General features: G+C 34.6%; 3 protein-coding genes and 2 long non-coding RNA genes across 5 annotated transcripts; 2 read left to right on the top strand and 3 right to left on the bottom strand.

Annotated features, from left to right (window-relative positions):
* Positions 1-1381: 1381 nt before the first annotated feature.
* On the top strand, positions 1382-7766 carry LOC110231084. The gene is made up of 3 exons (XR_002334171.1): positions 1382-1487; positions 7174-7550; positions 7636-7766. It is a non-coding gene; the product is annotated as an uncharacterized LOC110231084 (long non-coding RNA).
* On the bottom strand, positions 3105-6247 carry LOC110231083. Its single transcript, XM_021035883.1, has 3 exons — positions 4674-6247; positions 3625-4596; positions 3105-3551 (listed from the first exon to the last, which is right to left on the bottom strand). Exons 1-3 carry the CDS (start codon positions 6075-6077, stop codon positions 3366-3368), a joined length of 2562 nt encoding a protein of 853 aa, XP_020891542.1. The 5' UTR covers positions 6078-6247; the 3' UTR covers positions 3105-3365.
* On the bottom strand, positions 6673-7854 carry LOC9322968. The gene is made up of 3 exons (XR_002334170.1): positions 7761-7854; positions 7145-7269; positions 6673-7046 (listed from the first exon to the last, which is right to left on the bottom strand). It is a non-coding gene; the product is annotated as an uncharacterized LOC9322968 (long non-coding RNA).
* A 3235-nt stretch (positions 7855-11089) lies between these two features.
* LOC9324458 (defensin-like protein 266) lies at positions 11090-11988 on the bottom strand. Its single transcript, XM_002886856.2, has 2 exons — positions 11668-11988; positions 11090-11316 (listed from the first exon to the last, which is right to left on the bottom strand). The coding sequence occupies exons 1-2, from the start codon at positions 11723-11725 to the stop codon at positions 11129-11131; spliced, it is 246 nt and encodes an 81-aa protein (XP_002886902.1). The 5' UTR covers positions 11726-11988; the 3' UTR covers positions 11090-11128.
* A 1001-nt stretch (positions 11989-12989) lies between these two features.
* LOC9324457 (polyubiquitin) lies at positions 12990-15130 on the top strand. The gene is made up of 2 exons (XM_021034542.1): positions 12990-13093; positions 13539-15130. The coding sequence occupies exon 2, from the start codon at positions 13539-13541 to the stop codon at positions 14913-14915; it is 1377 nt and encodes a 458-aa protein (XP_020890201.1). The 5' UTR covers positions 12990-13093; the 3' UTR covers positions 14916-15130.
* Positions 15131-16115: the final 985 nt, after the last annotated feature.

The following is a 16115-nucleotide window of genomic DNA, read 5'->3' as shown; positions in this document are numbered from 1 at the left end:
AATTAACATTAAAATACACTGAAGCAAAAGACATAAATTTGCTATCGTAATATCTAGAAAACTATAAAGTATAAAGAGTATCTAAAACACTTCTAGGAAGAATCTCTATGCCAAAAAAGAATATTTTTGGTATTTTGAAATTTGAATGATCAGTTGTACACTTATTCCCTTGTGTATATCTTTAAGAACTAGGATATGACCCGCGGTACACCGCGGGTTAATTATTTTTTTTTTATATTTTTTTATAAATTGATGAATTTGTTGTGTATAATATTTTTTGTTGTACAACGCGGGTCAAATGCGTTGTAACTAAAAAAAAATTTAAGTTGTATTTGTTTTGTTTAGTATTTAAGATTGTATAAATGTATTTTGATTTGTTAATCTAGGATTTTACCCGTGGTATATTGTCTCGTATTAATATCGACCTAAATCTGTCCCACCATATAATCCCATCCTGTGAAATTATACATTATTTTGTTTTTTTTAATAACCCTTTTATTTAAAGAGCTTATATCGGAAACAGGCATTTTAAATTTATTTCTTTCAGAATAGGCACTATGCACAGTTAAATTAAACAGTAGCACATAACTTACCAAATTCGGACGATTTTACCCTTGGTGAATAAACGGGAAAGTGAAATATAGGTTTGCAAGTGGGTTGATGATGTCAGCAGATATTAGTACATGGTTTACGTAAAAAGGTTTAATTTGTGGAGAAACTGAATTAGGACACTGTAAGATACAGTAATTAATGCTAATTTGTGGACAGGAATCAGCCTACGAAACTGGGTGCTCCAACAAGGATTTCTGCGTTTCATAAATATAAGTAGGCCTGGGCATTCGGGTCCGCGGGTCGGGTTCGGGTAAAACCCGATCGGGTTCGGGTATGTCGGGTATGGTAATATAGGATCCAATAGGGTAAACTCGAAACATTGGTTCGGTTTCGGTTCGGGTATGGTCGGGTTCGGGTCGGTTCGGGTATCAGATTTGAGAACCGGTAAAAACCCGAAAATATCGGTTCTTGCTTGTTTCGGGTCGGGTTCGGGTATTTTCTACCCGTTTACACTGTGGAATACATTTTTTACACCATCGGGTATCGGGTTTAGGGTTTAGGGTTCTAGAATCGAGCAAAGGGAAGAAGCTAAATAGTCAAAAGGTTAATCGGGTTAGAGACTAAACCTAAGGGCATTTAAGCGGATCGGATTTTCGGTTTACACCATCGGGTATCGGGTAAAACCCGAACCCGACCCGATACCCACGGGTAAGCAATTATAGAACCCAACAGTGTAAAACTCACATACCCGTACCCGCCCCGAACCGGTTTTTTCGGGTCGGGTCCGGTTCGGGTACTCGGGTACGGGTTTTTTGCCCAAGCCTAAATATAAGCCTGGATTGTAAGTGTAGAAAGAGTGTAGTGGGAGGAAAACAAACGCAAAGGTTGTGATGGAAGCAAATAATCGTTAGGAGATAATGGCTACATGTGAGCAGGTAAATGGTGTTTAAAAGCTTCAATGTAATGATGTGTAATTTTGCATTAGTGTTCGATATTTGTGGTTCATGATTAGATAGGAAAGCTAAGTGTTTCACCGCTTAATATGATGCTAATAGTCTAAACATGAGAATGCTAAACCCTAGTCAAGGACGGGTGAACCCAAATCGATTTATATACAGTGGACTGTTTATAACAAAAATCTAAAAGAGAAAAACTTAACCCTAGTTGATAGTAAATGGAGAACCCAAACACAATATTTTAACTACTTTACGAGATAAAACTCTAATCGAGAGAACACTAAACCCTAGTCAAGGACGGATGAACCCAAACTGATTAATCTACAATAGGCAATCCATAAAAGACATCTAAAAGGGCAAACTAAACCCTAAATTGTAAATGAGGAACCCAAACACAATGTCTAAACTAGCTTTTTTTTTTGGGAAAAATGTCATTAAAATCCTCAATTTGTTGGAAACGTTCATTTAAATCCCCAACTCAAGACGAAACGAATTAAATCTCAAACTTGAGTTGACCTTCCAAATAAATACTCAACTTTTGTTGACTTCGCCATATTAGTCCCGTCGTTAAGTAGGTTAACGGAACCATGAACCGGGGTTAACTATCTGTTAATTGAGCCGTTAAGACAAAACGACGTCGTTTTGTCTTAAGACAAATCCTTCACCCTACAACCCTGAATTCCCTTCTTCGTCCTCCATGATTCTCCCACCATCTTCTTCTTCTTCATCTTCCCATTACACGCAGCAACAGAAATCTCCAAGACTCGACAGTTTCAAGATCTCACCTCTTCACGAAGATCCTCAAGATTCAAGAGTTATGATCGATTTGTTCTAGACTTCTACTATCTTTCTCCCGCTTTGTGTAATTTTTGCTCTTTTGGCCACAAGAGTTATTTCGTTTCGGAAATTGATTGGATTTTCAGATTGTGAGTCTCTTAACTTGATCTTCCTACTCCAATGAGTTCAAGTTCAGTGTCATATGGAGCTGGCGGAGACCTCCGTGGTTTTCCGTTGAAGTGTTCGTGTGGAGTAGATGTGACGATCTACACGTCGAAGACTCAAGAGAATCCAGGAAGGCCTTTTTTCCGTTGTAAAACGAAAAGAGATCCGAAGTTGTGGACAAACAAAAGAGATGTAAGTAGAGTTGGTGTTTATGTTGTGTCTTTGTGTAGTTTAGTAGCTAAACTTGTCTGATTTGGTTTGGTTGTGCAATAGGGTCATGTGTTTAAGTGGGTTGAGGATGCTGTGTACGAAGAGGTTGAAGATGCTTTACCAAAATTGGGAATCATTGCAAACGAGATAAACCAAGCCAAATCTGAGGTTAATGAGCTTAATGTGATGTTACAAGAGCTTAAAGATGAAGCAATCTTGAGCAAAAAGGAGATCCACAAGTGGAAAGTGTGCTTGCAGGTGTGTTTTGTGTGGCTTTGCTTGATCAGCATTGTCTTTGTTTACATGATGCTTAGTTCGGCAAAGAAAAAAGAATTAGCTGTTGGTTATTAGTTGTTGAGCTTGTAATGACAGTGTAATGTTTGATTTGTGACTTCTAATGATATTGTAGTATTGGATTTGTTTATCTTAATGAATTATGTTGGGTTTGGTATTGAATCATATACTCATAATGATCATAAAAACCATCAATATTGATTGAAAGTAGACGAATAACATGTTTTGAAACAAGCCAAACCAATATCAAATTACAAAAGAGACAAGCAAATCCGAATACCAAATACCAATACATGTTCTTGATCGGAGCAAAAAAAGAAAAAAGAAGAGAGTTTCTAGTGCTTAGCTTGCGTACATTCAAACCATGATCTAGCTTGAACATTCAAACCAAATACCATACCAATCCATGTTCTAGCTTGAACATTCAAACCATGATCTCCAGCCTTGTGGTCCTTGTTGTACTAGTTGTGAAACTCGTGGTTGTGATCCTTGTGATCCTTGTGATCCTCGTGGTTGTGATCCTTGTGATCCTTGTGATCCTTCTCCTTGTGAAAAAACTTGTGGAGAGCCTTGTCCAAATAAAGCATTCCTTGGTTCCTGTTTTAAAGCAATATAAGAATACCAATCCACAAATAGACATGTTTAAAAGCAGACAACAACACTAACTAACCTGAAATTTCCTTGGTCTGCCCCTTGGTCTTTTTGGCGCATCCTCAGCCATCTGTTTTGTACACGATGCCTTGTTATGGCCTTCTTCCTTACAATTTGAACACGTGATGATGCGGTTCAGGCGTGATAATCTTGTTGATGAAGAGGTTTTTTCATATCTGCTTTTTCTCCTAGCATAGTTGCTTGGTCTCCCAGGATTACCTTTTCTCCATGGTGGTGGCAAGACACCTAACCTATTCACTCTAGGCCACAATAACTTCCCTTGGACTGGCTGAATACCATCATTGTAAGTTAGCTGCCACATCCTTGTCGTGTACCAATCTTCCACATAGTCTTCCACTTTTTGTTTCTTTCCAATAATAACAGAGGCAGCATGAACACAAGGTATACCTGTCATTTGCCATTTCCTGCAACCACATGTATTGGCATTCATATCCACAGAATAGTTGGTACCAAAATGTGATATCTCATGTTTATTATGTCTGGCCATGCTTCTTTCACAAAATTGGGCCCCTGCAATCATCTTCTCTATTTCAGCATGTGCCCTCTTCGTGAACCTAGTTTTCTGCCTCCCAGCAATAACAAACCTCTTCTCATTGCGTACCATACACTGTCGCCTAATGTCTTCTAGCATATCCAGTAGAGGTTTCCTCCTTGCTTGTCGGATTGTCCTATTGAAGGACTCACTGAGGTTGTTCAAGTTATCATTGCAGCAGCTTCCTATTCTAAAGAATGCTCTAGACCATTCCATTGGTTTTGTGGTCAGCAGAGAAGCAGCTGCACCTGGATTGTAAGCCTTCAATGCCTCCATATTAGCTGCATATTCTCCTGTGGTGTAGCTCCTTGCAATCTTCCAGAACAGACGTTGCAGCTCCATATCATGACTGTTTTTCTTCCAGTTCTCCATGATGTGTTTAGCACATTGACGATGTTCAGCTGCTGGAATGATGTTCTTGATAGCTTTCACTAAACCCTGCAAAGTAGTTATACAAAATTTAGTTTCTTTAAACAGTTAAAAGAAGCAAACAAAAGTTAGATTGTGATACTAACCGACTGTTTGTCTGAGATGACTGATGTGTTTCTTCCATCTTGAAGATCCAAATGGACAGCAAGCAATCTCACAAACCAGTCCCAATTATCATCACTCTCTATCTCTACCACAGCCCAAGCAATTGGAACTATTCTATTATCCCCATCTCTCCCAGTTGCAGCTAACAAATGCCCTTTAACATCCCATTTAAGAAAAGCACCATCTAATCCTAATATAGGCCTACAAGTATGTTTCCAAGACTCTCTTTGTGATTTGAAACAAATAAAGAGACGACTAAACCTTTGCAAGCTACCAATGGTTGGCCCTGGAATCGTCTCGATCTCAAATATAGTCTCCGGATTGCTTCTGAAAATCTCTGCTTGATAATCCCAAATCTTGGAGAAATGATCCTCATGAATAGCTTTTCTTTCTCTCATAACCTTTGTCTTTGCCTTCGAACATTGTTCTTCAGTGACAGTCAAATTATACTCTCTCATTATCTCAGCTGCCATCTCATATTTGGTTATCTTAGGATTCTTTCTCAACCTCTCAGAAAACAACCACGCAATTGTTCCTCTCTTTAGCATCTTCGTGTAACCTGATCTAACACATCTATGCTTGTCCTCATACACCTTTATTTGCATCTTGTGTTTCTTCTTATCATATGAGCAATAACATCTCCAACCACACTTCACATCCGTATCAGAGCACTTAGCACCAACCTTCAAACTCTGAGACTTATACAACTTAATATCATATCGCGTTTTGAGAGAATACCTTAACACAGCAATCTTGAACTCTTCTGGGGAACTATATGTTTTCCCCAACTTCAGAATTACTTCGGGATCTTCAGGTTGTTGTTCCCCATTTGCATCTTCGATTTCATCTTCATCGTGATCACTATCTGAGAAAGGATCCGGAATCCTATCTTCATCCCAGATATCGTCCCCACTATCTGCATCACTAACATCGCCCTCATCTCTTGCAGCTTCTCCAAAGTGTTCTTCAAAATTATGGCACTCTTCTTCTTCTAGACCTACCCGGTTACCATTCTGCTCGTCAAGATATCGAACCTCATCCAAATCTTCATCACCACCAACCTCACAGTCATCTCCACTCAAACTCTCACCATCTGAGTCGTCTTCGTCTCTAGCAGAACCCCGACGCGACTTGGAACGACGAATCGAACTAGCTTCTGGTTCAACACCACCGTCGGCTTTATCTTTGGCAGCTACTTCTGACCTCTTCCGTTTCGATCCAACCTTTGATTTAACCTTCGATTTAGTCTTTACTTTCTTTCCTCTGTTCTTGTCTTCAACAACACGAGGTGGCTCAGCAGAAGCAGACATCTCACCAGAAGGCTCGACGGAATCAGGTGGTTTCTTTCGTGGACTCCGGAAAGCTACATGCTTTGGTCGTGTCATTACAGCAGTCGTTAGTTCCGACAATCGAACAAGAGAAGATGCAGAGAGAAATTGGGGATTTTTGATTTCTAGGGTTAGGGATTGAGTTTTCGAATTGGGGATTTAGGGGAAGAAATCGTGTTAATTGAGCCGTTAAGACAAAACGACGTCGTTTTGTCTTAACGGCTCAATTAACAGATATTTAACCCCGGTTCATGGTTCCGTTAACCTACTTAACGACGGGACTAATATGGCGAAGTCAACAAAAGTTGAGTATTTATTTGGAAGGTCAACTCAAGTTTGAGATTTAATTCGTTTCGTCTTGAGTTGGGGATTTAAATGAACGTTTCCAACAAATTGAGGATTTTAATGACATTTTTCCCTTTTTTTTTTTGGTGGGACAATGTCTAAACTAGCTGATGAGATGATAAAAGTCTAAACGAGATAACACTAAACCCTAGTCAAGGAATTGTTAACCCAAATAGAGTAATATATAGTTTCTCATTCACATATTTGTTGATAATTTTTGGCTATCATTTATCCACCATGATTATTATACATAGAGAATTAGCTAACAAGGCTACATCAACATATAATTCCCTATAGGATCACAACATTTCTTAAGGAAAATATATAGTGTTATCAAACATCCAAAACGTCAAGTTTACCAATCACTCATCTTTATATGACATCTCTTGGACTAGTGAGAATTCCATCAAGCTTCTTGAGAAGAAAAAACAGAAGGAGAGCTAAGTTTAATATACTAAACTCAACAAGATAATGGTATGATCATTGAAAAAGTCACAACTCAATTTGACATTAGCCTTTTGTTTGATTAAAGATCTTTAAAGAATCAACGAAAACACAAGACCAAACCTTAAGCAAGAGCAGCGAGCTTAAGGGAAAAAACTTGCCATTTCTACAAATTGAGTAAGCTTCTCCACTTTGGTCACATAGATTCCAGCATTCTCCAAAACCGAGGCAGTTCCTCTAGATAAATATCACATGAAAATCCATAAACATTTAAAGATATAAACAGAACTCAAATCTGAACAGTTCTAAGTAAGAGAGTTGTAAAGAACACATACCCCAACTGAAATCAATCTCGAAATTGCAGGAAAAGAAAAATTGTAAGAAGCCTGAGGAGTACGGTTGATTCTTTTCAGCTGTTGGAGACTCCGCCATGGATCGAACCGCAACGATGTACATAGACCTGGTCATTGAAAAGTTTAGCAGAACGTGAAACATCAACAATACCAAGAAATTAAATGAGCAGTTTCATTATAGAACTAATAACAATCCATATGAACAACATAATTTCACTTTTAGCTTGCAACTCTAGCAAAATCCAGAAAATTTCAAGTGTCCAATATTTGAGTGTATATAAAAGGAGATGCCTAAGCAATATCGACAAGAAATCGTCGGCATAACCTTCGGTAATGTCTAAATTTATCAACGTAAATTCTAAGAGCTTGTTATCATACAAAATTCAAGGTATGAAACTACCCAGCATCTTTAACAGCTCAAATCCGATATAGTCATAGTAACAGTGCTAAATTTCTACTGATTGACTTTACAGAGATCTCCATGATTGCCTTCATGAATATACAGACCTCGCCATGATGAAATCAATTTTCTATTGATTCAATTTACAAAGCTCGCCGTTAACCAAATACCAACGCCGTCGATTAAATAAATTCTTACCTGCGATTGGGGAAACGCACTTCCGTTTCAACAGTAGATCCGAATCTACAAAGGGACAACGAACTATTCGCCTGCGTTCCCTGCTCGCCACTGCACCATCGGGTCTTATTACGGGGGTTTAAATTACCCTTTCCGACGTAGTCGAGATATTTGGACCCTCAGATCGATGGACTACTGTTGGAGTCAGGCAACTCGAATTCCAAGTTAAAGAAGCTTCCCGGAGCCGCTCACTTCTCGTCTTCACCATTTTTTCTTTCCGACAACTAGAATCCCAATTTGCAAAAGTAGGCATCTGAAGAAGAACTAGAGCCGACACGGACATAAAGAAACAGAAACGTTCAACAATATACCCTTGTTGAATAAAATATTAAGTTTTTCGGTTGATAATGACATCATTACTTTGAGGACAGAAGACTTTTCACGTTGGAAAAGTGCCTGTTTTCGTAAGGCATGAAACAAGTACCTAAAATGAAATAAATTTCTAAGACAAATGCCTATTTTGTAATTAACTCTTATTTAAAAGACATATAATTCGAGTCAATTTAAAAGTTTGCTTTCAAATAGTTTTCAAAAATATATATTTTCAAATTAGTGTGTGTTTTTGGACCAACCCATAAAAACAATTTATAATTGTATCTTAAAATACTAAATAATTGTATTTTGATTTGTTAATTTTAGAATTTCACCCGTGGTATACTGTCCCGTTTTAGATAATTGTATAAATTAAGAAAAAATCCGAATGACTCAATTTCGGGTAAGAATAAAAAACAACATGATTAAATGCGCAATTTGTTTATCAAAAATGTTAATATAGATTACACACATATTTTTTTATCGATTGAATAATATATGTCCGTTTTAAAAAATTTGAATCATAACATATGCAGAAAAAAAAAAATTTATTAACTATATATATTTTATAATAATTTAAAATAATATAATATAAGATCAAATAAAAGTAAAATGAAAGTCATATATTTATGTTTAAAGTAGGTAGAGATGTTTTAGGAAATTAACTCAAATTTGTTATATTATCATTAAATCATCATATTTGATTTCTTTTACCTATAAAAATCGTAAAAACTATACCATAAATAAAGAGTTTAGATTTAGTAATTAGTTGAGAATATATATATCTATACTAGTATTTTTGCAACACTTTGGTGACGGGTGGGTAAAAATCATTCTGGGTTAATCGGATATCCGACCCGTTTTTTAAATTCCTTAAAAAAAATACTTAGATCTGGTTAAATAAAACCCAACTCATACACCGGATATTCTATATTTAATCATTTAGATATTTAGAAGATTTGATTAAGATTTAGAATTATGATTCTCTTATCATATTTGTTTGATTTGTTTATAACTGTTTTGAATCATCATATAATACATAAGTAAAAAAAAATCAATTTTTTTCTGTATATACTCTGATTTGAAATTTTTAAAACGGACATATATTATCCAATTGACGAAAATGTGTGTTCAACGTTCTACATCGATTAAAATATTTAGACAATGATTCAGAATCATATCATAAATAAGATCAACACTAATAAAATAAATGAGTTTTATTATTCTCGAAAATCCATTTGCCACATACGAGAATCACTGATCCATCTCCAACCCTTTCTTTTGAGACATCATGGTGAATTTCAAAAAACGTGTGTTGGCTGTCGTCTAAGAGATAGAGAAACGAGATAGAGAAACGGTTAGGATAGCCCAAAACCCTAGGAAAATAAGGTAATTAGATTATCTCGTCATTTATTATTTTTCAGTTATAGAAATTCAAAACAAAAAAGTCTGTCGTGTTTAAAAAGTCTGTCATCTAGTCCATCATAAAAAGTCTATCATCAAATATGTATAAAATATCTGTCATAATATGAATAAAAATTAAAATCTGTCATTGCGTAAAACATATCTGTCATCACTATATGAAGTCATTCCAGCAATTTCTTTTTTCATCACTAAATCTGTCGTAATGTGATAGTTTTCTTTGAACTAAACCTAATTCTGTCGTAATGTAAATAAAATATGTCATCACAGAAATATTTCATTTGCGATTGTATGTCAATCTAGCAATTTTTTTTGTATGACAAATCTGCTATCACTCGACAGTTTTTTTGTTTAAAAAATAAAAACTGTCATAACATCAAAAAAATCTGTTATCACTACTAAGTCATTCTAGTAGTTACTAGTAATTATTTTTCTAAAAACAAACCTGTTACTTGATGACAGATATTTTTATCAAAATTAAAATTTTGAGGCCACTATGAGTCTATGAACATAAATCTGCCACTAATTTTAATAAATCTATCAAAGTGATGAAAGTCTGTGGTGTTAAATTAACTCTGTCACAACCTGTTAAATTAAGTCTGTGAGAGATAAAAAATCTGTCACAGAAAATCTGTCGTTGATAAATAAGTCTGCCATTTAAAATAAACATGTCATAACGAATCCAGCAGACTTTTAAAAAACCAAAAAAAATATCCTAAAATTTTTTCTCACGTTTTTTGAAAAATTTTAGGGGTAACTTTGACCTTTTTTTCTAACAAAGAGAGCAAGTGTATTATCGTCATGAAAATAACCAGTCTAACCCTAATATTTTATGAGACATTCTAGTAATTAAAGTCATTATTTAGATCAATCTAGTAACTTTTCCTATTTAAAAAAGCATTCAACATGCACACAGCGCACACATATCACATCAGGCTAAACTAGTAATAGTTTGTTTACATTTTCTAATAAAAAGGGAAGATTTATGTATACCACGGACTTGAATCTTGATTATCATCAAATGTTTTTTCCTCTAAATAAATCAAACACATTGTATATCGTATATGTGAGACCACTAAAACACGAGGAAACATTATGTTAGGATTTACCAACATTTGAACTAGTATTTTACAAATAAACTTCTTAGTTTTTTTTAAAAAAAATCTTTATAACTCTTCAATTCAAAGCATCAAAATGTATAGTAAAATCAATCCCAACTACTTGGCTTAAAAAAGATTGTACATGAGTCTTGATAGTCACAATCATTTTTTTTATCTGGAAAAATATAGAGTCTATTTAAGCACTTGGGACAAAAAGTTAACCATATGATCGTTCTGTTAACAAAAATTTAACGGTATGTCCGAAATGACCAAGTTAATGAAACTTGACTATTCTATCAAAAAATCAAACCAATTAAACTTTACGATTTAATTAATTACATTTCAAAAGTTCAATTTTTTTCGTCCCAAATTTAAAAGTTTGCACGTTTTTTTTTTGGATATTTTTCCCTAAAAAAAACACTCTAAAATAAAAGGAAAACTGTTTATTATTATCATCTTGACATCACAAATCTGTGATAGTCCTTAGAAAGAAGATTACATATGAGATTTAATACGTAAACTTGATCGTGGGGTATTACAACGAGAACAGACACATTGGCTGAAAATACATTGTGTTACACGACAACCCGGACATGTATCGTGACAAGTATTGTCGTTGTTGCAAGACCCTCCACGTTGTATTGTTATATCTCCACTAATTCTTGCTTCTCCCTCCAATAAACCTATATATAAATCATAAAAAAAGAAGAAAACATTAAGATATATATACACATAACATAGTTTGAATCATTACGAATATATGATGCACTTATGTTTCACTTTCATATTCGTTTCTTATTACGAATATGATCATCTTGATATGAATTGATTTGCCCCTCTTTTTTTTTTACAAAACAAATATTTTGTTTCTTTGGCTTTGTTGTTAAAGAAGATATAAACTTTATATTAGGAAAAAAAACTATATATAAGAAAAACAGTTAACTTGCATGTGGACAATAATTATTATCATGAAAAAATAAAGAACCCTATGAAATTGCGATGAAACTAAATTTAGAGTTGAAAGATGGACTCACATGAAAGGGACAATAAGAAGGCAATAAACACAATTTTCCTGAACACCATTTTCTCCATTATTGATAGTATTGATTCTCATTATACAAACGTGTATATATATACATATGTTACGCTGATTTCTTGCCATATACATTATTGATTGTCATGAAATTTTGATTTGTTTAATATATTGCAACGGCAAGTTTAAGGCAGGAGATTTGGAAGATTCTCATAGATTTTGGACATGAAATCTATAGTTATGACTTTTGAAAGAAAAAATCTCGGATTACCAAGTTTGAAATATTTATTAAGATATTCTAATCATGATTTTTTACGTAAATATATAGTCTTGTACTTAATTATGTTTTAAAAATTTTCTAAAATTATTATAGAAAATGTGTTTATTCTCAAGATTCGGACAATCGCTACATTCAATATTTTTGTTAGAGAAAACAACCATTATTAAGTAACCCACAAGAGACAATAAGATTCAGCTTCAATGAAAGTTTCATTTAGCATTAGCAATAAAAATACGTTTTTGATCCCTTTAGTCCTTTACTATGACTATGAGACTGAATTGTATGCGTAAAGATGTCATGTAGGTCTACTGAATTAATATTGGGTTCATAGCAAAAAGTTAGGCCTAACATTGGTACTGTTCCAAAATTTAAACACAGTTAAAAAAAAATAGTTTTCTTTTACATTTTTTTTTTCTGATTCTAATTTTTAATAATTTTGTTATATAATTTGAATTTCGTCACAAAAAACGTAACTCAATCCTAATTAGTATTTCAAATGTATTTAACCGGATATCTATCCCAATATACCATACTGATATAATCAAATTAATACGTTTATTTATTTATTTATTTTATCTACATATATATTGAACGGTCAAATTTTTAACTTTTTACCGTTTTCAACGGATTGAATTTGTTAAAGTTTTTTCTTAATTTTTAATCATTCTTTAGCTAATATAAATATAAACTATTATAATCAATATATAGTCTTAAAATAAAAAAGATGAATTGTAGTATTGTAATCTCCATATATTATGATTTGATTATCTTATTATAAGTCTCAATGTAAAGAAATAAAGAATATTATTATAAATGAAAAGAAATACTTCGAGGAAAAGGAAATGAAAAAGCAAAAAATAGAAACAATAATTTGTGTATGTCACTGATGACCTAATCCATCGACCCCCACCCATAGGATGATTCTAGAATTCTAGTTGAGTCGGTCAATAAAAAACGAACGGTGACAAAACTTACACGTGTCGAATAGATCTTCCAACTGATAATTTTACATTTTTATTGTTCCTTTTCTCGCCAAGGATTATATATATTGTTCCTTTTGTGAAGAAATCCATTCATCGTTACTTGTTCATCTTTTTCCAAACCCTAAATCGCTCTTCCAAAAGTTCTTACGATTCTCTCTTTCAAGGTACTTGTTTCTTCTGATCCGTTTTCTTTTGATTTTGCCTCTAATCTCCGATTCTGGTTCCTTGAATCTTTGTTTAATTGATCCGAAAAATTATATGTTCGTTTCGTCAAATCCAACTTTTTGATCCGAATCTCTTCGCTTACATCTGTTCAATTTCGTGTTTGATTATCCAATTTTCATAGAAATTTAGGGTTTTTTTGAGAACGATCATCAATTTAGTTTTTGTGTGTGTTTTCATCGTGTTAGGGTTAATTTGTTGCCGCTTCTTAAGTGATCTTGCGTTTTACTGGTTTATATCTGTTCAAATTCTTGATTGATTTTGCGATTCTCATAGACAATTAGGTTTTTTATTTTTAGGATGATCATGTGTGATTCTCTTTGTGATTAGGATGAATCAAGTTTTGTTCGCTGATCGATTTTTTCTTTGCCCTTTTTTTTTTTCCAGATGCAAATTTTCGTGAAAACACTCACTGGCAAGACCATTACTCTCGAGGTTGAGAGCTCTGACACCATTGACAATGTTAAGGCAAAGATTCAGGATAAGGAAGGTATTCCTCCTGACCAGCAGAGATTGATCTTCGCTGGTAAACAGTTAGAAGATGGTCGTACCTTGGCAGATTACAATATCCAGAAGGAATCAACACTCCATTTGGTTCTCAGGTTAAGAGGTGGTATGCAGATTTTTGTGAAGACGTTGACTGGCAAAACCATTACTTTGGAGGTTGAAAGTTCAGATACTATTGATAATGTTAAAGCTAAGATTCAGGATAAGGAAGGAATCCCTCCGGATCAGCAGAGGCTTATCTTTGCTGGTAAGCAGCTTGAGGACGGTCGCACACTCGCTGATTACAATATCCAGAAAGAGTCTACACTTCATTTGGTGCTTCGTCTTAGAGGTGGTATGCAGATTTTTGTGAAGACCCTCACTGGAAAGACCATTACTTTGGAGGTTGAGAGCTCAGACACTATCGATAATGTTAAAGCTAAGATCCAGGACAAGGAAGGGATCCCACCAGACCAACAGAGACTCATCTTCGCTGGTAAACAGCTCGAGGATGGTCGGACTTTGGCTGACTACAACATCCAGAAGGAATCTACCCTTCACCTTGTGTTGCGTCTTCGTGGTGGTATGCAAATATTTGTGAAAACTTTGACAGGCAAGACCATTACGTTGGAGGTTGAGAGCTCAGACACAATCGATAACGTCAAGGCTAAGATTCAGGACAAGGAGGGGATCCCACCAGACCAACAGAGGCTTATCTTTGCCGGTAAGCAGCTTGAAGATGGACGCACCCTTGCTGATTACAACATCCAAAAGGAGTCTACCCTCCATCTTGTGCTTCGTCTCCGTGGTGGTATGCAGATCTTTGTGAAGACCCTTACCGGGAAAACCATAACTTTGGAGGTTGAAAGTTCCGATACTATCGATAATGTTAAAGCTAAGATCCAGGACAAGGAGGGGATCCCACCAGACCAACAGAGACTCATCTTTGCTGGGAAACAGCTCGAGGATGGACGGACTTTGGCTGATTACAACATCCAGAAGGAATCTACCCTTCACCTTGTGTTGCGCCTTCGTGGTGGTATGCAAATCTTTGTGAAGACTTTGACAGGCAAGACTATTACCTTGGAGGTTGAGAGCTCAGACACCATCGATAATGTCAAGGCTAAGATTCAGGACAAGGAGGGGATCCCGCCAGACCAACAGAGGCTCATCTTCGCTGGTAAACAGCTCGAGGATGGTCGGACTTTGGCTGATTACAACATCCAGAAGGAGTCGACTCTTCACTTGGTTCTTCGTCTTCGTGGTGGAAGCTTCTGAGCTTTGTTATCTGTGGTCAAAACTGGTGGTGTTCGATTGAGCCTCGTGCACTTGTGTGGTGATGTTTGCAAAAGAAGAAGACTTTTCTCTATTGTGTTCATGTTTCATTTTCTGTTTTCTTTATGTGCTCTTTGTTGTGAACCCTTTTGGTCGGGCTCTTAATGGGCCTTTATGTTTCAAATTTTAATAATAATCCAAGTGCATGTTTGAAAATCTGTTTTGAGCTTTCAAGTTGATTAATTCCCGACTCTATTGCCTCCTCCTAATGTGGTAGTAGGTGTAAACTCGTCAAAATATGGGATTGGGTCTATCATCTATGGGAGGGTATTTTGTTTGGCTAGTATGAATTTTTTTTTGTAGTAGTGAAAATGTTCTAGTTATTAATGGGACGTCGTAGGTTTACCATCATTTACGATGGCGAGGTCTTATTTTTTCAGGGAAACATCTTGAAATGGCTGACATAGACAAATAAATAGGTTTGATACATGTATGTATAAACAGAAGCCTAAAGGCTTTCTCATTTTTGTATGCGAAAAAATTCACTATTATTTTTCGTCTATATTCACTGCATTAGTTAGTACAGCTCTTCTAAATATAAAATCCTATACAAAAGTATACTCATAAGCTTATTTATACTTTCTTTTTAACAACTCATACTTTTCTTACATTCTTTTCAATATGTATATGAATTTGTGATATAAGTCTTTATGCTGAAATATATTCTTTTTAATAAGTTATATTTTTAGAATAAATAGAAAAATTTCTAATTCTAAAATAATGTACTTAATAGGAATTAGGAACACGTTTCGAAGATAAGAAAATTATGAAAATTTATTTATAAAAAAGTATTAACATAATATAAAAAAAATATTTGGAAAACTGGAAACTTTTCTAACTATATAATAAAAATATGAAGTTTTTCTTTTTTTTTTTAATTTTATTAAATTTAAAAACGTAAGTATCTAAAAATATGGAAACAATTAAGCTATACGTATTTTGATTTTTGACCACAATAACCATTAACGGTTTTAAAGTTTATGAATCTATAAAAAAAAATATATGTTGAGAAACAAGAGAAAATTAACATTAAAATACACTGAAGCAAAAGACATAAATTTGCTATCGTAATATCTAGAAAACTATAAAGTATAAAGAGTATCTAAAACACTTCTAGGAAGAATCTCTATGCCAAAAAAGAAT

Source organism: Arabidopsis lyrata (assembly GCF_000004255.2).
Source record: "Arabidopsis lyrata subsp. lyrata unplaced genomic scaffold ARALYscaffold_2, whole genome shotgun sequence".
In the NCBI taxonomy this organism is placed as follows: domain Eukaryota; kingdom Viridiplantae; phylum Streptophyta; class Magnoliopsida; order Brassicales; family Brassicaceae; genus Arabidopsis; species Arabidopsis lyrata.
This window is presented reverse-complemented; position numbering and strand designations above follow the sequence as displayed.

Coding starts and splice junctions, on each gene's coding strand:
- LOC110231083 (XM_021035883.1), bottom strand. CDS start 6,077: ATGACACGACCAAAGCATGTAGCTTTCCGGAGTCCACGAAAGAAACCA. Junction 4,597..4,673: donor TCATCTCAGACAAACAGTCG/GTTAGTATCACA, acceptor ACTACTTTGCAG/GGTTTAGTGAAAGCTATCAA. Junction 3,552..3,624: donor GCAGACCAAGGAAATTTCAG/GTTAGTTAGTGT, acceptor GCTTTAAAACAG/GAACCAAGGAATGCTTTATT.
- LOC9324458 (XM_002886856.2), bottom strand. CDS start 11,725: ATGGAGAAAATGGTGTTCAGGAAAATTGTGTTTATTGCCTTCTTATTG. Junction 11,317..11,667: donor CTTCTTATTGTCCCTTTCAT/GTGAGTCCATCT, acceptor ATTTATATATAG/GTTTATTGGAGGGAGAAGCA.
- LOC9324457 (XM_021034542.1), top strand. CDS start 13,539: ATGCAAATTTTCGTGAAAACACTCACTGGCAAGACCATTACTCTCGAG.